Source organism: Microtus pennsylvanicus, chromosome 1 (assembly GCF_037038515.1).
Source record: "Microtus pennsylvanicus isolate mMicPen1 chromosome 1, mMicPen1.hap1, whole genome shotgun sequence".
NCBI classification, from domain to species: domain Eukaryota; kingdom Metazoa; phylum Chordata; class Mammalia; order Rodentia; family Cricetidae; genus Microtus; species Microtus pennsylvanicus.
In genome coordinates, this window is record NC_134579.1 from 211246095 (window position 1) to 211269843 (window position 23749).

Genomic DNA, 23749 nt, shown 5'->3' on the forward strand with positions numbered 1-23749 from the left:
AGGCAGGTGGATCTCTTTGAGTTTGAAGCCATCCTGGTCTACAGAGCCAGTTCCAGGAAAGCTAGGGCTGTTACCCAGAGAAACCCTGTTTTGAAAAACCAAAAATAAATAAATAAATGCAAATATTGGGGTAAAAACCTGCCAAGAAAGCAGCGGAGGATTGACCAGGCCAGCTGACCCTCTATCTCCACGCTTCCCAGATCAAAAAGGCAGAGAATCTTTCTAAGGCCCTCCCCACTCTTTCCTGTGCCTCTCTATTGTATCCTGGGTCTTCAAATCTCTATGGCTAATTCTGGCCTGCCTGATGGTGACTCCGTCCCCTGATTCAAGGTTAATTTTATTAACTGTCCTGGAGTGTCACAGTGCCATCAAACATCCTGCAACAGAAAGGGGCCTTGTTTGCTTTTCTTCCACTGCCCCTCCTAGAACAGAACCTGGCTACAGCAACTGCCTAGTCCATGTTTGTTGATAAAATGAACTCAGATCAGCTCCCTCGATTTCATCTGGTCACACTGGTCATCAGCTTCAGCAACCATGCAGCATCCTGCCAGAATGTAGTCTAAAATTGGCTGTGGTGCCCTCAACAAACAGAAACCAACTCTGCTGAGGCAAAAAGCCTTGCCTCAGTCTGTGCGAGAGCTTTAGAAAGTATAATTGACAAATATACCCGGGTGGTGGTGCACGCCTCAAGTCCCTGCATTTGGGAGGCTGAGGTAGGAGGATCTCTGTGAGTTCGAGGCTCGACTGGTCTACAAAGCGAGTACCAGTACAGGCAGAGCTGCACAGAGAAACCCTGTGTTCAAAATGAAAGAAAACCCCACAACAACGAAGAAGAAGAAGAGGAGGAGAACAGGAAGAAGAGAATGAGGATGGGGAGGGGGAGGAGAGGAGGAGGAGGAAAAGAAGAGGAGATATGTTTGTGGGGAGGGTTGAGAGGTAATGCAAAGATGAGGACCTGAGGATGCATGTAAAGAAGACAGGTGTGGTTGCACCCATCTGTATGTAGCCGTATCCCTGGGGTGAGGACACAGACAAGCAGATTCCTGGAGGTAATAGCCCAGCCAGTCTAGGCAGATGGTGAGAGACCAGGCTCAGTAAGGAACCCTGTCTTAAAAGATAAGGTGAAGAGCAATTCTGGAAGACACTTAGTGTTGACCTCTGACCTCCATAAGTGTAATAGGAGACAGCTTGTTGGTTCCCTGCTGCTCAGCCTCTAAATAATCACACAGAAACTGTATTAAATCACTCTTTGGCCTATTAGCTCTAATTTCTTATTGGCTAGCTCTTACATTTTAATTTAACCCATTTCTATTAATCTGTGTATCACTGCATGGCTGTGGTTTACTGGCAAGTTTCCATCTGGCCTCTGTCTCTGGCGGGACTACATGGCTTCTAGTGACTCCGCCTTTTTTCTCGCAGCATTCAGTTTAGTTTCCCCGCCCAGCTCTACTCTGGCCAACCCAGCTTCTTTATTCATTAGCCAATAAAAGCAATACATATACAGAAGGATTTCCCATACCATTTCCCCTTTTCTATTTAAATAAAAAGGAAGGCTTTAACTTTAATATAGTAAAATTACATATGAAAAAACAGGTATCAAGCAAGAATTATAGTTACAACATTTATATCTACTTTATCTTTTATCATAACTAAGGAAAACTATAATAATAATATTTGCCAGCATGTACTCGTACACGTAAAGCACACATACTCAAACACATACTTGTGCACGTGCACTCATGCATGCACATTCATACATATATAGGATAAGCATTGGCCTTTTAAAATATAAAAAAGTATATAAATTTAAGAGTTTTTGATTTCCTGTTGAAATAATGGCTTTTGGTTCTTTTATGTGAGGAAGTGGGTGTTTCCTTAATGAAGGTTTTCATTTTAAGAAAGCTGCTTTCTGTACTCTGACAGCTGAACTAGATTTGAGTTATTTGGAAGTAGAAATCAATTTATTAGTTTCAACCATCTAGGCATCTAGTGTAGGCAGTAGACATTGTACTCTGTGGCAGATGGATTAATCATTACCCACTTACCAAGTGGTACACCAAACAAGGTGAGATAAGAACCTAGTAGAAACACAGACACAGAGAAGCATTAATAGTAATGGGGCAGTTGTGTTTGAAGCAGTCGGTAGGAGGGAGGGACAGTTGACACTTCGGAGGTATAGGATACTCCCCAGGTATGAAATCTTGCTTGAACTTACAAGGTCAGTAGGGGTCAGTCAGGTGTAAGGGGGACATATGTAGTGATCCAGAGGCAGGTGTGCTGTGTTTGTGTAACTGAAGGTAGTTTAGTGAGTCTGGAATTTATAGTCGCTGATAAGAATGAATGATATGTATCTGGCCATAGAGATGTGACAAGTAGGATGGTCATACCCCTGCCATTCATGTGCCCCGTGTGCACGCGAGCATGTGCATGCACACACGAGTTAGAAAACTTTTTGAGAACAAAGGAGGGTGTTCCTAGTTATGCTAATAGACATGACCTGGCTGGCCTGGCCTGCAGTTTATTTAACCTATTTGTGAAGTTGTTAGTAATGTTCATTCCATAGCTTACTTAGTGAATGAGAATGTGTGCGTGAGTAGGTTGTGGATGTGAAGGCTGAGGTCTCCCAGGATGCTCGTGGGGATTTGAAGAAGCACTGAAGGGTTTGCTCCAGAGAGACACACTCAGCTTGCACAGCAGAAAGACCCTCTGGCCGCAAGGCTGCAGAATGAAGTCCATGAGAAGTGGCAGGTGTGGGCAGCAGAGGACCCTCTGGGGCAGATGGAGAGAAGTGAGCAGATCTTAGACATATTTAGAAAGTAGGTTTTCCAGACCATTGTAAGATGTGAAAAAGAGTGAGAGAAGTAAACAATAGTAACAACAACAACAACAGTCTTGAGGTTTTTCTTTAAGGTGTGCTTATGATAAGTGAGGCTCCATCTAGAGTAGGGACACTCAGGGCACAGTGGGCTTTATGGTGCAGTAATGAGGACGTCTTCCTAGACCCAAGGCTGCTCATCACTCAAAAGCTAATATTCAGAAGTCAGAAAGTGTTGTTTGATGGTGGGGTGGGTCCTGAGAAGATGAAGGAACTGTAATCCTCAAAGCTCCATGGGGGCGGGGCTTAGATTGCATTATAATGAGAGAAGCCTGCTACAGTGAGATGTGGGTGGGAAGGCCATGTGCCAAATGGGATTTTGTTGTCTAGAGTGTGTGTCTCCTGTCTGGTTTTTCCTCAGGACAGAAGGATTTGGCCAACCTTGGCCTCCTTGGAGCTAGTTCCTATATGTTCTTTAAATAGGCAAACTACTTTGTTGCCAATTAAACACCATGGTAGTGTACCTGCTCTATGTTTGCTGAGGCACAGGACTAAAGAAGGCGGACAGGCATTGCACGTTCTGGGACAGTCTGAAGGTCACCGGATGCCCCGGGCTCAGTAAATCTAAGGAAAGAGCAGTTAGCAGTTAACTTCTTAATAATTTCCGTGCAGCTTCTCAGAGCGTACACTGCTGGGCAAACCGCAAGGCCCCAACCTCGCAGAGAGCAAAGGGGGGGCATCAGTAGCTTTTGGAAGGGTAACTCCCAGTGCAGAGGCCAGGATTACTGTGGGTCCTGGAAACGCGACAAAGGCAGCAGGGGAAAGAATAAACCACAGGCACAAGGACACGAACAAGCCAGGGTCAAGTGGGCTGTGCACGCTCTGAGGGAGGCACACCTCTGACTCAACAACTGAGAGCCTCAGCACGTCGGCTTGGCTCGTCTTGATTCGGGTTCTTTGTAGTTGAGGGAGGAAGAAGGTGCAGCTGCCAATTTTTGTACAAACTGTCAGCATTTGAACTCAGACCTGCGGAAGGCTTGCCACTCCGGGATCCTCCACGTGGCTGTGCCCTGTCAGACAGCACACATTCTCTCAGAGCTCTGCCCTTTTTACACTTTTTAAGGCTCTCTCGACTCCCCACACAGGGTCACAGTTCCTTGGGTAGATGCCTTTGAGTCAAATGTGGAAATCTGATAGCAATTTATAAGCCTAGAGCTGAGAGAAAATACCTGAGTTGAAATATAAGCTGAGATTCCTCAGTGTAAAAATGGGCAGTGAAGTCCTTAGGGAGAGTGTATACTTATGGAGGGACGAGGGACCCAAAAATGTGGCCTCACAGTGTGGCCTCAAGTTTGTTGGTGTCAAGTCATAGGTCTGCATTAAAGGAAATAAGAAAATAGTTTATTTTGAGCCAAATATGAATGGCTATAGCCTTGGAACATGGATTCAAGTTGCCCTGAATGACATAGTCTGCCATGAACTTTTTTGGTCACAGGACAAAAGAAAGTCATAAATCAGTGCATTTCCCAAATATGTCATTGGGAGGGCCCAAGCCCACTGCAGCAATGCTGGAGGGCCTGAGCCCACTGCAGCAACACTGGAGGTCCTGAGCCTGGCTGCAGCAATGCTGGAGGGCCCAAGCCCACTACAGCAAGGCTGTGCAACATGAGGGCTGGCTTGTTAAGGTTTATGTCCTGCCCAGTTCCCCACAGCTGGCAAGCTCCAAAGAAAATCAGAGATCTCCATAAGTTATAAAACTGATTGGCCCATTAGTTCAGGCTACTTATTAGCTCTTGTAGCTTATATTAACCCATTATTCTTATCTATGTTAGCCACATGACTCGGTACCTTTCTCAGAGGGGCAGCTCACATCTTGCTTCTTGGGTGGTCTGGGCAGAGCTGGGAGGAAATGGGCTTCCTCTTTCCTAGCATTCTCCTGTTCTCATTGCCCTGCCTCTACTTCCTGTCTGGTTGACCTGCCTATACTTCCTGTCTGGCCAATCAGCATTTATTTAAAACATGATTGACAGAATACAGATAATTCTTCCGCACCACCAGCCCCCCATTTAAAAAAAAAACAAAGGAAAATATCCATAGTCCATTTTTTTGGGAATGTGGGCGTAGTATTCCTTCCGGCTGGTTGGGGGCACTGATAATCTTATGGGGACCTAAAGAAAATTTAGAATTATCATCAAGTCCTGACTGGAGTATCCTGTAAGTCTTGATCATCTCAGGCAGCAGTCTTGAATCTGTTCTGGATGTAGAACTTAGACATCTGGGCCATCTATTCCTACCGAAGATTTCTCAGGTGGTCTTCCTTGATCAAACCTGAGTTTTCTTAACTCAGAATGAATTCACAGCCTCTCATTTCCTGTGGAAACAAAAGCAAAATCTCTCCTCCAAAGTAACATACCTTTTGACTTCAATTTTTAAGTCAAGATATTTTCAGAATACCTATCTTGGATTAATTCAGCAGCATTTATAAACAAATATCTTTTAGCAGCTGTTGCTCCTTCCTCAGCATTCAAACAATTCAAAGAGAGCATTATAGCATACAGTATCCAGATTCTCTGTGTATTTTTCATCTTTATGCGGCTTTATTTTAACCTCTATTTCTTTTATTTTTATTTTTACTTTTTGAGACAGGTTCTCTGTATATCTTTGTCCTGGAATAACTTTGTAGACCAGGCTGCCCTTGAACTCACAGAGGTCCAAGTGTCTGCCTCCCCAGTGCTGGGATTAAAGGTGTGTACTACCACACCCAACTACTCTCTTTCTTTCTTTTTTAAGAACTTTAATCTTTTTTTCTTTTAAGCCTGCATATATTTTTAACACGCTATAAACCATTTAGATTTTCTTTGTCTTTGAATCTCTCTTTACTGTATATCTCTCTTTTTCTGACCACACGAGTCTTTATGGAGAGGACTAAAGCCGTGGCTTTGTCGGCTGGATCCAGCCCATTTCTTACCTTTCTAAGATTTCGGCCTCCTGGCGGAGGTACCAGCCAGAGCCTTGTTCACTGCCACAACTCTGTGGCATTTCAAGGTCCCTGCCAGCAAGCAAGCTTAACCACACGGACCGCCTGCCTGAAAAAGTCAGAGTTTGCCCTGGCAGGACGGCCCAGAAAGCTGGCATTTTACAATGGCACAACTTTTTTCCTGCTATGGCTAAAAACCGAAAAGCATGCATTCAGCTTTTCATCAACACCATTTAAGTTTTTCGTGGCAGACCTTCTTAAAAGAGCTGCAGGGTTATGCAGCTAAAGCTGAGTCAGGAAGCCTCTCTTAAATGAGAGTGCTTACTTGCCTCTTGCAAGCAGAACAGACCTGAGAAATTGCTGCCACCAAGAAGCCATGCTTTATTCTTTTCCAAGCTTTCTCGAGCTTTCTGTGGATTCAGTTATCCACATGGGCGCCATTCTGTAACATGAGGGCTGGCTTGTTAGGGTTTCTGTCCTGCCCAGACCATGGAAGAAGCAAGATGTAATCTGCCTTGCTGAGAAAGGTACCGAACCATGTGGCTAACATAGCTAAGAACAATTGGTTAATATAAGCTACAAGAGTTAACAAGAAGCCTGAGCTAATGGGCCAATTAGTTTTATAACTTATGGAGATCTCTGTGTGATTTTCTTTGGGGCTTGCCAGCTGTGGGGAACTGGGCAGGACATAAACCCCAACGAGCAGGCCCTCATGTTACAACGCTGGAGGGCCCGAGCCCGGTGCAGCAATGCTCGAGGGCCTCTTCTGTGGGTTTCAGATGTTAGTGTGTTAGTCTTCAAGGTGATGACTCTAGATACATAGACCGATTTATCAGTCATGAGAACTTCAAGTCTGATACAGAAGTTAAAGATATTGGCTGTGACCTTCATTCCTTCGCTCCACACTCAGGAGGTCAGTCTGTGAGAGGTTAGCATGCAGGCCCTTCCCATACACCTCACCTCTTCGGGAAACTGCATGCACACTGAGGAGGGAGGACACTGAAAACTAGAGGACGTGTGTACAGGGGCAGTGCTCTGAACAGGAAGAGGTGGGGATTGTGTCCTCTGCGGCAGGAGATGAAAGGAGACAGCTTGCAGGGTCAGCAGTTGCCAGTGTCCTGGTCCAGTTACCTGTGGGCACAGCCTGACTGAGGAGAGATGTGACACATGGGTCCTTTCTCTTGAGACTAAGAGAAAGCGGTCAGGACTCGATGGGGCCAAGGGAGTTCCGAGTGTTTCTCTTTGTAAGACACAGTGAACTAAGTACTTAAATGTGTGGAAAGAGACCTTTGGTTTCTGTCCCTGGAGGAGGTGCAGAGTTATGTACCTGAGAGGTCTCAGGGTTACTGGGTTAAACTCGGCCAGGTGGGTTAGCATCCTCAGGCTTCTTTAAAGTTGGGGTCGAGATCATGTCTGTGTCGCCTCCCAGGATGCCCAAGACAGAGGTGACTCTGGCTTTGCCTCTGCGCTGTCACACACAACTCTATGTAAAGTACTTTTACCTTTCCTTAGGGCTCCTTGTGTGAGCATGGCCGTGCGCTGGCCTGTGCTCACTAGCTGGTGTGTTGGCCATGGCTAATTCCGGAGGAGGATACAGAGAACCATTTGTTTCAGCAGTTGTACAGCTTATTGATTTGTATGATCATTTAAAGCTTGTGGTAAATGTATAGTAACATAAAACCCGTCATTTTAATGCCTTTAAGCGGCAGTTCAGTGACACTTTGTCAAACTCACTTCCAGAATGTCTTCCAAAATGTCTTCATTATTTCAAATATAAACTATATTATTGTTAAATAGTCGCTTTTAATTCAGTCTCCCTCAAACCTCTGGCAACCGGTTCTGCTTTCTGTCTCTATGAATTTACTTTTTCTAGGGTTTCAAATAAGTGGAACCATACACTATCTGTTCTTTTCTGTCTGGCTATGTGTGGTTAGAATAATGTTTCAAGGCTCATCTGTGACTGAGCATGCAGTCTGTTGGCTGTTGTGAACTACATTGTGTTGAATATTGGCCAACAAGCTGTTAAACAGTCTCCGTTTGTACGAATGCAGAACAGTGAGTGGCTCCACCGTTTGACTTGTTGCTTGGCTCTAGCTTTTTTAAAGAAGAGTGTCTGCATTCTACAAACTCCATACCACAGTCATCGTAAAGTAATTTCGATGGAAATGCAGCTTGAAATGATGACGTGTTGAACCGTCACGCAGGAAACAACTGCGGTGTGTGTGCTAGGTTCTGAGTCTCATAATTCAGTCTCTGTTGACTTTGCCACATGTTGCCCGAAGCCCCTGACCTGTGGTTTCTTTCCTGGGTTTTCAGTTGTGACACAGTACCAGGCTGGACTTTTTAGTCATGTAGCTCTTGATGAGCAAGGGTTGTAAGTGTTCTCCAGTGTCGTACAATACCATACAATACAGTAATACTTATACTTGCTATTAGATTTTATTTCTCAGCCTCCATATCACTATTTTGAGACCAAATAATTAATTAAAGCTTAATTACCTTTGAGGTTTAGGAATATAAGATATCCAGTCTGCAATCTTAATAGCATAGCCACTCACTAAGTTCTTCTTGAATATATGCTAATCTTTACGAGCTAACTTCCAGCTTCAGTTTCTTTGATCTGTCTCTGTCTCTCTCTCTCTCTCTCTCTCTCTCACACACACACACACACCTTGGCTGGTTTTGAACTGACTATGTCTGCCAGGCTGACCTCAAACTCACAGAGAACCACCTGTCTCTGCTTCTCCTGGTATTGCAGACATGAACACCACATCTGGTTTATCTTCTCTCTTAAAAAAATAGCACCCAGGGGCTGGAGAGATGGCTCAGGGGTTAAGAGCACTGGCTGCTCTTCCAAAGGTACTGAGTTCAATTCCCAGCAACCACATGGTGGCTCACAACCATCTGTACTGAGATCTGGCGCCCTCCTCTGGCGTGCGGGCATACATCGAGGCAGAATGTTGTATACGTAATAAATAAATAAATCTTTAAAAAAAAAAAAGCACCCAGAGTTGTTCTTTTTTTGCCAATATTGTTGATTTGGGTTTTTTGAGATACCTTGTTGTAGCCTGTGGCTCATATTCCTTCTTCCTTAGCCTCTTGAGTGCAGGCATACAGCCCTCGCTCCTGGGCCTGCTATCATCTCTTTTGAGTGAATAAACATTTTATTTTATTTTTAATTTACAACTCACAATTAAAAACAAAAACAAAAGCAATCATTGAAGTACCCAGAGTAAAAGCTCAAATCCTCTTACCTTATGTGGCCATCATCAGGGTATTAATTATTTTGTGTGCTTCCTCCAGTGGCTCTGAACCTGGAGTGTTCCCATTTTATCTTGGTTGGTTGCTAGTGAACCCTTGAGGTCCACTTGTCTCTGTCACCCCAGTGCTGAGATTACAGGCTCATGGATTACACCCAGCTCTTAGTGGGTGATGGAGATCTAAACCCACGTCTTCATTCTGTGCAAGCTCCTTAACCGCTAAGCTCCCCCCCACACACCCCAAATTCATGCATTTCCATAAATTGCATCATTTTTTGATTGGTAATACCTTTAACACTTAAGGCTTTTAAAAATTAAAATGTGATTTGAGTTTTTTGTCTTTAGGCGAATTTTTTTAAAAGATTTATTTTAAATTATGTGTGTATGTGCACATGAATGTAGGTGCCCATGGAAGTCAAAAGAGGGCGTTTGGATCCCCTAGAGCTGGAGTGATAGGCCATTGTGAGCCATCTGTTGTGTGGGCTGGGAATCAAACTCAGGTTCTCTCTAAGAGCCGTAGATAATCTTAGCCACTGAGCTATCTTTCCAACCCTTCAACATTTTTAAAAATAATTTTTTAAATTTTTTTTTTTTTTTGATTTTTCGAGACAGGGTTTCTCCGTAGCTTTTGGTTCCTGTCCTGGAACTAGCTCCCGTAGACCAGGCTGGCCTCGAACACTGAGATCTGCCTACCTCTGCCTCCCGGGTGCTGGGATTAAAGGCGTGTGCCACCACCGCCTGGCTATATTTTTAAATTTTATTTTGTGTATATTAGTGTTTAACTGATTGTATGCATGTCTGTCTCAGCATGTGACTTGGTGCCCTTGAAGACTGGAAGAGGGAGTCAGGTCCCCTGATACTGGAGCTGTGGGTGGTTGTGAGTCACCACACGAGTGCTGGCCCCTGAGCCTGGGTCCTCCCAAGAGCTGCAAGTGCTCTTAACCACCGAGCCATCTCTTAATGGCCAGCCCAACATTTTTCTGGTGTTTTCTGGGATAGAATTCTCAGTTGATGAATTTCGTTATTGTTCATCACTTTAAAGATGGCCATTTACCTCCTCTATCTTTAATAAGGCTACAGTCATTTCATCTCTCAGTCCTCTCTATGTCCTTGCTCTAGTTTTCTTCCCAGAATTCATTTAAGCTTCATCACTGATTTTCCATAATTTGATTATGATAGCTTGCTGTGAGTGTGTGTGTGTGTGTGTGCGCGCGCGCGCGCGTGCATGCGCATGCACGTTTTCTACATGGGATGAATTTAGCTTCTAGAATCTGCAGATTCATCAGAATTGGAAAATGGGTGTATTGCTTCTTCACATATATTTATTTCCCTGGTCCCACGTCCATCCTTCTGGGATCACAGTTAGGTTTCAGGTTTTGTCTCATGGGTCACCAAGGCTCAGCTGATCATCTCAGCCCCTCTCTTTTCTGCTCATTGGTCTGCCCTGATTGCAATTGTGGTGTGTCTAGTCCCCTGCTAAGTGCTCCGGTGAATCCTCCCATGCTGTGGACTGGATTTTACTCTCTGCTCTGTCATTTCTTGGTCTGTTTCTGTTGAATTATGTTTTTGCTCTGGCAATGGTCAAACTTTTGTTTCTAGGTCTTACTGTTAATTTTTGTTAGACACTAGACATTGTTTTGGTAAGCTGAGTGTCTAGTTCTGTTGCTCCTCTTTAAAAAGGTATTAAAGTTCAAGGAGTTTGATTCTTTCAAAGCTTATTTGTAAGTGTTGTTGGGAGGGTAGCTAAGTAGCTTTGCTTATTTAGACCTCCCTGGGCTCTGAGAGCTTTGTTTTGTGTTCTGTGTCTCTCTGACTAGCTAGAACTGTGGTGTCTCCTGGCTCTACCCTATGTCTGATATGTGATGTTGGGATGTTTCCAGATGTCCTTGTATTTGAAGAAGGGTTTTGTCTAGGCGTATAGCTTAATGTCGTCAGCACAGTCATAGAGACAGGTTTCTGTGGCTTCCCATCCTGCTGTGGTTATAATCTCCGTTCTTTCCCGCTCAGCAGAACAGTGCTTCAGTTTGGGGCTTTCTGCTCAGATAGATTCCTTTCCTGGCTACTGGACCAGAATGTAAATTTCCCCGGGCAGCTGCGCTGGGCTCCCTCCCACTGTCTCCCTTCCCCAGCTATGCTTCCAGCCCAGCAGCCTTGTTTTGGTTTTCCTCGTTTCATTTGATTCTATTTGACGGTTCCCCTGCAGGCACAGCTGAGTCTGGTTGTGTTGGAGCAGTGGTATTGAAGCACAAGCCAGGTTCACGGGCTGCATGTACTTGGGGCTGTATCCCCCAGCTCTCCAAGTACTAAAGACTGCTGTAACCTAGGTCACCTCTGCTCCTTTCCCATGACACAAGCAGGCAGTCAGAGCTCGTCCCATGGTTTGAGGACTTAGTTTGGGGGAATTTCAACCTCTGTAAGGAGCTTGAAGCTCTAGATACACAGACTATTTTGATAGATTTCTTTTTTTGAGTGCAATTTTTAAGAAGCTTTTTTGAGATTAGACTTTTTTTCTTTAAATGGAATTGTTGTAGTTCTGAGAAGTTAGTGTAGGAAAAGGCTGATGGTACTGCCAGTGGGCATTAGCAGAAGACTAGAGGCTAATAGCTGAAGGCTTCTGTGCATGGCTTAATATAAAGAAGTATCTGCACCTAATGGGAAAGTGGAAGCTTATACTGAACTTGTATCAAAAGAGTTGGATGAGCATGTTTGAAATATTTAACATGGCCCCTGATCACCGATTGTTTGCGGCCTTAAAGTGCTACAAATGAAGTCTATCTTTGTTTCTCAAATCATGATTTGTTTCACTCTGCACATGTGGGACAAATCCACTTATAGTTTCTCCACCAACAGTCCTCTGGGGGGTTTGAAGTGGAGTCTGCTGACAGACATGTGGAGCCTGCGCACCCCGTCTGTACAAGTGTGTTGTGGTCTGTTGGCTCTGTTTGGGTTTGGAGTTTCGTCTTTGACGCTGCTTGAACATTTCCCTAAGTGGATGCATGCTTGCTTGCTTATTTTTATGGGGAAACTGATGGTGTTGTGGTAAGGTATTTTTAATATTGGTCTCCTTTCCAAAGTTTCATGGTTCTCATTCATTTTTAATGTGTTTTACTCTCTCTGTCTCTCTGTCTCTCTGTCTCTCTCTCTCTCTCTCTCTCTCTCTCTCTCTCTCTGTGTGTGTGTGTGTGTGTGTGTGTAAGAGAGGGAGAAAGGACAACCTAAAGCAATTTACGTTGCTTGCTTGCTCCGTGTGGGTCTAAGTTGAGCTAGGTGGGGAGCAGGTATCTTTCTTGGCGAAGCCATCTCTCCAGTCTGCTCCTGTACATTAGATAATGAAATGTTATGGGGTGTTCACCAGAGAAAACGGCCTGGACATGGGTTTAAGCCAGTAGAAAGTATTCGCTGAGCTGTGACTACACTGGGTGTTCAGGATCCCCCGGTAGCCCTGAGCCTTTCTCAGGGTTCTGGGCTGACGTGCTTCAGTTAACAAGAACAGTTATCCAGAAGCAGATCTATAGAAGCTAAAAGGCAAGGTTAGTACATTCTGAGACTTTCCCAGAACTATATGAACTTTGTTTCATTTTTGGCAGGTGGTGCTGTCTATATACTGGGTTTTCCAGACTGAATGGTGCTTCTATCATGGAGTCAATTGTACTGAGGTCTGAGGCCCTGTTGCGTTAGTTCCCAGAGGACATGTCTCACCATCCCTACCTATATGCACATAGTGCACGCGCACAGATCCCAGTGAATCCTTCACTGCGTACAGACAGTTTGTATTCTTTTCCACTGGAAGGTTGCCATATGCAAACTTTGATTTTTCTATTGCTGAAATTATATGTTCCTCTCATATCATGCCTTCATCTTTAAAATCATGTTGATTTCTCCCTCTTGTTTTTTTTTTTTTTTTTTTTTGGTTTTTCAAGACAGGGTTTCTCTGTGATTTTGAAGCCTTTCCTGGAACTAGCTCTTGTAGACCAGGCTGGTCTCGAACTCACAGAGATCCGCCTGCCTCTGCCTCCCGAGTGCTGGGATTAAAGGCGTGCGCCACCATCGCCCCGCCTCCCTCCCTCTTGTTTTTATTCGTCCCAAGTTCTGTGTTGGTGGTAGTGATGCTTCACTGTGTCCTGCCTTGTTTTCTCTTCCAATAGATCCGTCACATCTTTCAAATATGGAAAGGATGAGGTTGCCTTACCTTGATGTTTTACACACACACACAAACACACACACACACACACACACACACACACTCACTCACACTTGTATTTGGTTCTTGTCAGAACAACAAGGAGATGCAGTGAGCCTGCATCACTTCACACTTGAGTATATGTGACTACTGTTTTCTCCTTTAACAGAAGTAGGCCTGCACTCCCAGAATCCTTCACTGCACTACTGTGTGGTTTGGATCCGGGATAACTTCTCTCAGCTTCCTTAAGGAGTTTGACCTTACAGCCATCAGACGCAGTCATAGGGCCTCTCCCTACTGTTCTAATGCTGACTGGGCACAGGCTCTGCTGGCCACATAGCACGTTTGGGTGGATCTGGCAGCCACACAGTTGGGTGGAGGTCTGGTTTCCTTGAGATTCAGCAAAGACGCAGACCCCAGAAACACCCTTCGTGGGTGTCAGTAGCCATAGAGTTTGCTTTGCCTGGAACCCCAAGACTAATTCCAGAACCCATAGCGGTCAGGAAAGAAAAAGTAATTGTGTTGTGGTTTTACAAATCAAAGGTCAGAACAGCCAGCATGTACTGGCCTGCTAAGCCAGTCACTTTCCTCTGTGCTTTAATTTTATTACTTCATTCAAGTCACAAGGTACAGGCTGCTCCTTATCTTATTCCTGAGGAATCCGAGGGCCAGGTTAAACAAATGGGCCAAGTTTTCAAGGCTAGTGAGTTGATAGAGTAGGGATTTGAACTCACTGCCTGGCTAAAAGGCAGCTCCTAATCACTAGACAGTTCTATACTTCTTATATCTGGGGCTGGGGATTTGGGAGTTTGCTTTTCAGCTTTTGTCAGTCTTTTTTCTTTTTTTCTCTCTCTTTGAAATAAACACATGCTTTTACAGTCAGGAAAAATAATGCAGCATTTTAGTTTGGAACTAGAAGTGAAGTTGTGTTCTTAGCAACCCTGGGGTTTGAAAGGTGATAAACAATCTTAGAGGTGCAGATATGGACGCCCTAAGATTAGGAAAGCAGTGAGCTCCTTTTGTAGCCCAGTCTTGTGTGCATAAAGCCCTAGTCAATCCTTAGCACCAAATTTATAGGTGAAATAGAAAACATCTGAATCAAAAATTCTTGGTCAGCCTTGGCTTCACAGAGTTTGAGCTGAGAGTGGGGAAGCGGGAGAAGGATGGGATTGCTGGTTCTGTCCTTTGAGTAGCTGTGGACGGGTGTTGGGAAGTACGGGCAAGTGTGTCTCAGATGCGTAATGCTTTCAAGGCTAGCTTCAAACTGTCAGAGGTGGGCTGCAGCTCAGTTGGGAGAGGGCTTATCTAGCAAGCATGGAACCCAGGGTTTGGTCCTGTCTACCACACCTGTTATCCCTACCCTCAAGAGATAGGACAGAAATATTAGAAATTTAGAGTCATCCTCAACCACACAGAGTGCGAGGCCAGCCTAGGCTACATGAGACCCTGTCTCAAAACCAAAAACCCCATCTATTAGCTTCTGTGCCCTTTGGCCAGGAAGGAGGGTTGGTTTTAAACTTTTGTACAGCTTCAGTAGATTACCGTTGTTGTGCGAATGCACAGGAGTTACATGTACTGTGTCTGCGTACAAAGAATTTAATGTATTAAAGATGAGAGCCGCTACACCAGTGTAACCACATGGCAGTCTGTTCTCTGCATTCTCACGAAACATGTATTTTCATCGTGATTTTAAATATCCTAGACAGAGCTGCAGGCAGTACTTTACATTTCTGTCACCTTTAGTGTTTCTTTAAAAAAAACTTTATCTTTGATAATATCATACAGACAGACAGACAGACAGACAGACAGACATAGTTAAATTCACCCTGCTCTCTATTTCAAGTCCTCTCGCTTCCACCATGTTGCTATCCCAATTTCATCTCCCCCTTCTTCCTTTTTTCTTCTTCATCTTGTCTTCTCCTCCTCCTTCTCCTTTTTCTTCTCCCTCTTTCTTTTCCTCTTCCTCCTCTTCCTGCCTCCTCTTCCTCCTCCTTTTATATAAACTAAGTGCAGTTACTACCATCCATATATGCTTGGGTGTGGGCATGCCCTGGCACATGGTCCACCTAATCAGGACCACACCCCTTAAGAAAACTGACTTTCCCTTCCCTCGGAGGTATCAGTTATTAACAGATCCCCCATCCCTGCTGCACAGTTGACAGCTTCAGCTGTAGGCAGCCTTAGCTGGCTGGTGTGAGCTCATGGACGCAATGACCGCTTCATGTCCAGGGACACTGTTCTGCCTTAGTCGTCCCCAGTCTTTGTCTCTTACAGTCTTTCTGTTCCTCTTCTGTGATGTTCTCTGAGCCTTGAGGGAAGAGGAGTGTGCTGAGGCCTGTTGGTTGCACTGATCTATGGATATAAAGACATGTGGATATACATGGTTATATGTGTTTAGAAGGCAACTTGATACTATGTCCATTAAGCAAAAGAATGGTAGTAGGTTCACTCTCCAGGGCCACTGAGTTCCCCAGCCATGAGTTCTTGGCTAAATTTATCCTATCAGCCATGAGTTTTCTCCTGTGGAGTGGGCCTTAAATCTAATCAGTCAAAAAGAGTTTAAGGTGGTGCTTTTCCAGTTACTAAAGACAAAGCTCCGTGCTAAGTGTGGGACACCCAGAGACCCCTCCCTCCCCAGACAGTACAAGTATTGATGTTGATCTTGCTTGCCCACTTGGACACCACATACTTTGGTCACAAGGCTTGGAGAGATCAACCTGGTTCTGACCTGGAAGCCACCTCCTGTTGGCTTGCATTCAGAGTACCAAAAGGTGCTGTCCAGGCTGCTGAGGGGAGAAGAGATGTCAGCAGTGGACTCCGAGCTACAGTAACAGCTGGCCTGTCAAGATATGCCCATTGGGTCATAGTGACATGAATGTCACAGGGGTAACCAAGTACTTTCTAATATTTCTTAGGAGATTTTTTTTAACTAGGCAGTTTCTTAAGGTCATTCTTCTATATTTTCTCTTTTGTTGTTAAGTAATGCTTCCTGTTAATTTAGAATTCTTAAATCAGTGATTTATCTACACATTAAAATTAAAACAAAAAAGTATATATACTGAGAAACCTCTGTTCTTACCCACTCTCTTTCCTTCTCTGGCTTTCTTGGTAATCAATTTAAAATTCACCTCTTATTGTTGAATGGTTTGTTACAGAAATACTGGCAAATATAATTATTATCCTATCTATAAAAAGATAACACATTGTATGCCCTAGCCTGCAGTTTGCTTTCCTTGATTGACTGTGTTATGTCTACTGATGGAGGTGTTTTCATTCCTGTATTGCCACATCGTGCACTGAGATGTTGATAGCTGTCTTAGTCACTGTTCAATTGCTACAAAGAGACACCGTGGCCAAACTTACAGAAAGCATTTAATTGGAGACTTGCTTCTAGTTTCAGAGAGTTAGTCCATTTAGCATCATGGTGGGTGGAATAGCAACTGGCAGTTAGGCGAGCACGATGCTGGAGCAGTCGCTGAGCACCTTTATCTGATTCACAGGCAGGAGCAGAATGAGATAGGGAGACTGGGCCGGCCATAGCCTTTTGAAACCTCAAAGATCATCCCCAGTGACATGCCTATGTTATGAGGCCCGGTAAATTGTTTGAGGTGTAATAATCTTTATTGTCCAGTAGGTGCCATGGTTGCAGAGTCTAGCTTTTGAAGCACGCTTTAAACATGTCCACACTGTTTTTATCACTTTTCCTGTGGACATTAGCCCATCGTGCAGCCATTGCAGAAATCCTGGAGGGTAGGTAGCTTACAAAGAATGGGATTTGTTCTCCCACCATTACAGAAGCTGGAAAGTCAAAGTTCCAGACTGTCTTAGAACCCACTCTGTATCCCAGGCACTCTGAATACTTTGTCCTGTGGAGGGAGGGACATTGGGTGCTCACATGGCAGAACAGTTGGGAGAGTGAACCCCATCTCACAGGCCTGTTTTATGGCATTAGATTGTGATAGCTAATAGATACATCCTTCCTAGGCTGCCTCCCAGCGCTATGGACCTGGGGACTAAGAGATATCCACTAATGTCTAGTCTGACGGCCTCTCCATCTCAGTGTTCACTTGTCTTACACTCTGGCTCACCAGATTACACCTAGTGAACAAGGGACCTCTGGATTCTGTTCTGGGCACTAACTGGAAGCAGCTGAACTGGAAAGATGCAGCAGGCATCTTAAGGAGCAGCAACAAAGCAGCAGGCTGCGCTCCAGTGCGGAGCTGAGCCAGCACTCTGGGCTCCCCTCCAGAGGAAGCTCACTTCCTTCCGTGGGTGCCTTTGCATTTATCGTCTCCTGCCCTGTCACAGAGCATTGAGGTTGATGCGACATGTTTTCAGAAACCATCCCACAACATGACAAGCAGAACTCTATCTCCTGTGCAGCTGTGTGCGGAGAACACCTCCACGTGGTCCCTTTGTCCTTTGTTCTGATCTGAGTAGACGGGCAGTGTTTGTCCCCTGCTGGTCTTGGCCCTTTCCGTGCTCCCAGGGGACAACTGATGGGCTTTCTTGACTGACGAACTACACTGCCATTTGCTTCTTTCCAGTATTTTTTAGGAAAAATTTCAAGTGTGGGGGAAAAGTTGAAACAATTTTCCATTGAAAATCACAAAGCACCATAATAATATTCTGTAACATTTTTAAATACCCAGTTTATGGCATGTTCACCCGGTAGTCTATCTTATTTTTTTTATTGATTTTTTTTAAATGAGCTCTACATTTTTCTCTGCTCCCCTCCCTCCCTCCCTCCTCCCTCCTTCCCTCTCCCCTCCCCTTCAACCCTCCCCCTAGGTCCCTATGCTCCCAATTTACTCAGGAGATCTTGTTATCTTTTTTTTTTTATTTCAAGATAGTGGGGTCCCCTATCTCGTATTACTACTTGTGACTCGTTCATCTCTGTTAACAGTTCTGATTGAAGTGGATAGGAAAGGGAGACAGTGGGCAGTGAAAGGCTGGTTCTTGCTGTGTTTGGCGGATGTTTGGTGAAGACAGGTGAAGTGAATGCAATCACACTGTCCTGTTTCACTAGCCGTATCGGAAGCCTGAGTTTTCTTTTCATTATAGCCAGGCACTTCTAAAGCAAACGCTGTGTCCTAGGCACACGTGACCCCAGTTTTTAGATGGTCTTCTGGAGGGAGAAATCCATGAGACACGTAGAGCTGGAAACTGGTCAGAATCTGGGCATGGTGCTAAAGTGGGAAGACTGCCTCCATTGAGTGCTGGGCATCCTGGGCTACAGGGAGAGCCCCTGTCCTAAGCAGCAGCAAAGATGCTGCAGTAAGGACATAAGTTCTTTACGGAGTACTTTCCTAACACGCTCAGTTAGCAGCAGACACACTTTTTACAGTCTTAGTTCTCTCTGGTGAAGCATGCCTGACGGTGCCTCTGTCATTGCTGTCTCAGGGCTCCACCTGAGCACGCTGAAAGACCAGCCTTCCTCAGGCCACAGAACAACTAACTCCCTTTAGTCCATTTTCCCGTTCATTCATTCATTCATTCATTCATTCATGTATGTGTCTGTGTGAGAGGTGTGCTCGTGTGTGTGCGCGTGTCTGCACACTTGGACATGTGTGTGCCAGTGTGCATGCCTATGTATGCAGGTATTCGTGGAGATCTAGATTGACATCAGAAGTCTTCCTCAGTTGCTTTCACCTCATTTATTCAGGCGGTGTCTCAGCTGAGCCCAGAGCCTGCTGGTTGGAATAGTCTAACTACTTGATTTGCTCCAAGACCCCCCCCCACACACACACACCGTCTGTGCCATCCAAGGGCTAGAATTAAAAGTGGTCAGAATTGTCAAGCATTTATGTATATGAGTGCTGGAGATCCGAACGCAGATCCTCATGCTTGTGAGACAAGTGAGTTACCTGCGTTGAACGTTTGGCCATCGAGGCTGTTGAGGTCACCTGGCTAGCACACACAGCCCTGTGTAGCTCTTGGGCTGATGGAAGGTATGGGAGAGAGCAGGGTCTGCTGTGTGAGTCTCAGATGGCCAAGTTAAATTGCTGGAGACTCCACTCCATGTGATCAAGTCACCCCGGGGCCAGCTCCTGGCCTGCTGAGTTTCTCTGAGGTGTGAACCTGGCATGGCATGCCTGTGCGCAGCACCCGCATTCCCGAGTGGACCCATTATAAACACCTATGTCTACCTAAGACTAGCCAACAAAGAGCGTCCCTTTTTCTCTTTTAGTGAAGCGTGTATGCTTGGAGCCGTATATTAGGGCTAACTTCCAAGTGTGGTGTGTGCAGGGGCTCTGGCCGTCGGGGTTCCTGAGGAGACAAGCGTCCTGGACTGTTTTCCTTTCTTCCCGATCAGCCACAGCCTTTGTCAGGTTCACACCTTTGTGTTTATGAACAAGCTAAAGGTTGTCTGGGTTTGTGTTTGCTGTACATTTGTAACGTCTGCTTTCCTGTCCGCCCCCTGCAGGCTCGGGTTATGTACGACTTTGCTGCTGAACCTGGAAACAATGAGTTGACAGTCAGCGAAGGGGAAATCATCACAGTTACAAACCCGGTAAGAGCCCAGTGCTTACAGCACTATGGATTCATCAGCTCACACCAGTGTTGTAGCTGTTGCTTCTGAAATACTGGTGGCACTGCAAGAAGCTGTAAGGTGCACACCGGGAGAAGTCAGTCCCTAAAGATGGCTGAGTACATGACTGAATTCCTGCTTTTTTCCCTAACATTTGTAACCTATCAAGCCCCTTGTCATGGTTCTGCAGTCAGTTCCCATGCTTTGTCCTTATACCCCGATGCTGTGTATCTTTAATAGACTTCAGGGTTTATGGTGCTGACCTTCCTAAACCGCTTAGTTTACTGAGTGCTCTCACTGTCCCAAGCCTGATCCTGCACTTGGATTCCCAGACATCGCTGTGTGGCACATAGCTTCACATGGTCACACACTGTCTTTGAACTTGTGTGCACACACAGACATATGCACATATGCACCTTCCCATGAGTATCTGTTGTGCAGGCTTTCCTGGTGGAGAGTTGCCATGTTCCCTTTTAGAGACCACGCTCTTTATAGTCCGTTGAGTTTCTTTTGTGATTTTTGTTACCTGGATTCTCAGAAGTAAACTTAATTCCATTTTTAAATAATTGTAGGCCAAGATCTGTTGTCTCTGTGTGATAGTCACCTCACTATGTTTAATTCTTTGTTAGTTTATTGTTTGTTTTTTTGCTTTGTTTTGTTTTTTAAGACAGAGTTTCTCTGTTTATTTTTGACTGTCTTGGAACTCCCTCTATAAACTAGGCTGGCCTTGAACTGACTTAAAATTTTACTTTTAACATGAAAATCTCCTAGATATTAATGCCATTAAACAATATTGACTACGTTGGCAGACCGTGTATGACAAATTAGCGTAAAAAATTCACATTTTCTATGCCCATCTTTTTATTTTATGTCACATTTCTTAGTTTTATTCTCTGGGTTACCTTGAAAATATATTCAAGAATGGGAAGATATGTTTGTTGGTAAAATGCTAGGCTTATAAGCTTGGGGACCTGGGTTCAATCCCAGAAGCCACATGAAAAGTCCCTTGGTGCCCAGCAAGGGGGTGGGTGGAGTCAAGTGGGTTCTTGGACCTGTGTGACTAGCCAGCCTGCCCTATTTGGTGAGCCCTAGGCCAGAGAGATGACTCAGTAGATATGGGTGCTTGCCACCCAGCTCAGGGACATGAGTTGATGACTCCAGCACTCACGTGGTAGAAGAGAGACCCTACTCCGGAAAGTTGTCTTTTAATCTGCACACAAGTGTGGCACATGAGCACATGTACAAACAGGAAGTAAATACACACACACACACACGTTTTTTAAAGACTGTAGACAGTGCCCAGGGAATAACACCCGAGGTTGACCTCTGAGCCCACCTGTGTTTATATGCACACATGCGTGCACACAGGAAGTATTTAATCACTTCTTGAGACACTTTTTGTCCAACTAGATTGCACTATTTTCTATAATAAACAAAATTTAAGAATATATGATTTTGAACAGTATTAACTCTGTAGTCATAAAATGTTTCTTATTATTTTTCATGTAAAAATTATATATTATACCAATTCTCAGCACAAATTTTCAACAGGAAATCCCAACTTCAACTTTTATCTTTTCTGTTAGAATGTTGGTGGTGGATGGCTGGAAGGAAGAAACAACAAAGGAGAACAAGGGCTTGTTCCTACAGACTATGTAGAGGTAAGAACATAGGAGAACAGGGCTTGTTCCTACAGACTATGTGGAGGTAAGAACATAGAACAGGGCTTGTTCCTACAGACGATGTAGAGGTAAGAACATAGAACAGGGCTTGTTCCTACAGACTATGTGGAGGTAAGAACATAGGAGAACAGAGCTTGTTCCTACAGACTATGTGGAGGTAAGAACATAGAACAGGGCTTGTTCCTACAGACTATGTGGAGGTAAGAACATAGGAGAACAGGGCTTGTTCCTACAGACTATGTGGAGGTAAGAACATAGGAGAACAGGGCTTGTTCCTACGGACTATGTGGAGGTAAGAACATAGGAGAACAGGGCTTGTTCCTACGGACTATGTAGAGGTAAGAACATAGGAGAACAGGGCTTGTTCCTACGGACTATGTGGAGGTAAGAACATAGGAGAACAGGGCTTGTTCCTACAGACTATGTGGAGGTAAGAACATAGGAGAACAGGGCTTGTTCCTACGGACTATGTGGAGGTAAGAACATAGGAGAACAGGGCTTGTTCCTACGGACTATGTAGAGGTAAGAACATAGGAGAACAGGGCTTGTTCCTACAGACGATGTAGAGGTAAGAACATAGAACAGGGCTTGTTCCTACAGACTATGTGGAGGTAAGAACATAGGAGAACAGGGCTTGTTCCTACGGACTATGTAGAGGTAAGAACATAGGAGAACAGGGCTTGTTCCTACGGACTATGTAGAGGTAAGAACATAGGAGAACAGGGCTTGTTCCTACGGACTATGTGGAGGTAAGAACATAGGAGAACAGGGCTTGTTCCTACAGACTATGTGGAGGTAAGAACATAGAACAGGGCTTGTTCCTACAGACTATGTGGAGGTAAGAACATAGGAGAACAGGGCTTGTTCCTACGGACTATGTGGAGGTAAGAACATAGGAGAACAGGGCTTGTTCCTACGGACTATGTGGAGGTAAGAACATAGGAGAACAGGGCTTGTTCCTACGGACTATGCAGAGGTAAGAACATAGGAGAACAGGGCTTGTTCCTACGGACTATGTGGAGGTAAGAACATAGGAGAACAGGGCTTGTTCCTACAGACTATGTAGAGGTAAGAACATAGGAGAACAGGTCTTGTTCCTACAGACTATGTGGAGGTAAGAACATAGGAGAACAGGGCTTGTTCCTACAGACTATGTGGAGGTAAGAACATAGGAGAACAGGGCTTGTTCCTACGGACTATGTAGAGGTAAGAACATAGGAGAACAGGGCTTGTTCCTACAGACGATGTAGAGGTAAGAACATAGGAGAACAGGGCTTGTTCCTACAGACTATGTAGAGGTAAGAACATAGGAGAACAGGGCTTGTTCCTACGGACTATGTGGAGGTAAGAACATAGGAGAACAGGGCTTGTTCCTACGGACTATGTAGAGGTAAGAACATAGGAGAACAGGTCTTGTTCCTACGGACTATGTAGAGGTAAGAACATAGGAGAACAGGGCTTGTTCCTACGGACTATGTGGAGGTAAGAACAGAGGAGAACAGGGCTTGTTCCTACGGACTATGTAGAGGTAAGAACATAGGAGAACAGGGCTTGTTCCTACAGACTATGTGGAGGTAAGAACATAGGAGAACAGGGCTTGTTCCTACAGACTATGTGGAGGTAAGAACATAGGAGAACAGGGCTTGTTCCTACGGACTATGTAGAGGTAAGAACATAGGAGAACAGGGCTTGTTCCTACAGACTATGTGGATGTAAGAACATAGAACAGGGCTTGTTCCTACGGACTATGTAGATGTAAGAACATAGGAGAACAGGGCTTGTTCCTACAGACTATGTAGAGGTAAGAACATAGGAGAACAAGGCTTGTTCCTACAGACTATGTAGAGGTAAGAACATAGGAGAACAGGGCTTGTTCCTACGGACTATGTAGAGGTAAGAACATAGGAGAACAGGGCTTGTTCCTACAGACTATGTAGAGGTAAGAACATAGGAGAACAAGGCTTGTTCCTACGGACTATGTGGAGGTAAGAACATAGGAGAACAGGGCTTGTTCCTACGGACTATGTGGAGGTAAGAACATAGGAGAACAGGGCTTGTTCCTACAGACTATGTGGAGGTAAGAACATAGGAGAACAGGGCTTGTTCCTACGGACTATGTAGAGGTAAGAACATAGGAGAACAGGGCTTGTTCCTATGGACTATGTGGAGGTAAGAACATAGGAGAACAGGGCTTGTTCCTACAGACTATGTGGAGGTAAGAACATAGGAGAACAGGGCTTGTTCCTACGGACTATGTAGAGGTAAGAACATAGGAGAACAGGGCTTTTTCCTACAGACTATGT

General features: G+C 44.7%; 1 protein-coding gene across 2 annotated transcripts in view; it reads left to right on the forward strand.

The window, feature by feature from the left end:
* Snx9 (sorting nexin 9) overlaps positions 1-23749 on the forward strand; it is an 87472-nt gene that overhangs the window by 17766 nt on the left and 45957 nt on the right. For both annotated transcript variants that reach the window (XM_075950365.1, XM_075950374.1), the window contains exons 2-3: positions 19660-19746; positions 21351-21425. In XM_075950365.1, the coding sequence (XP_075806480.1) occupies positions 19660-19746; positions 21351-21425 (162 nt within the window). The remainder of the gene's footprint in view (positions 1-19659; positions 19747-21350; positions 21426-23749) is intronic.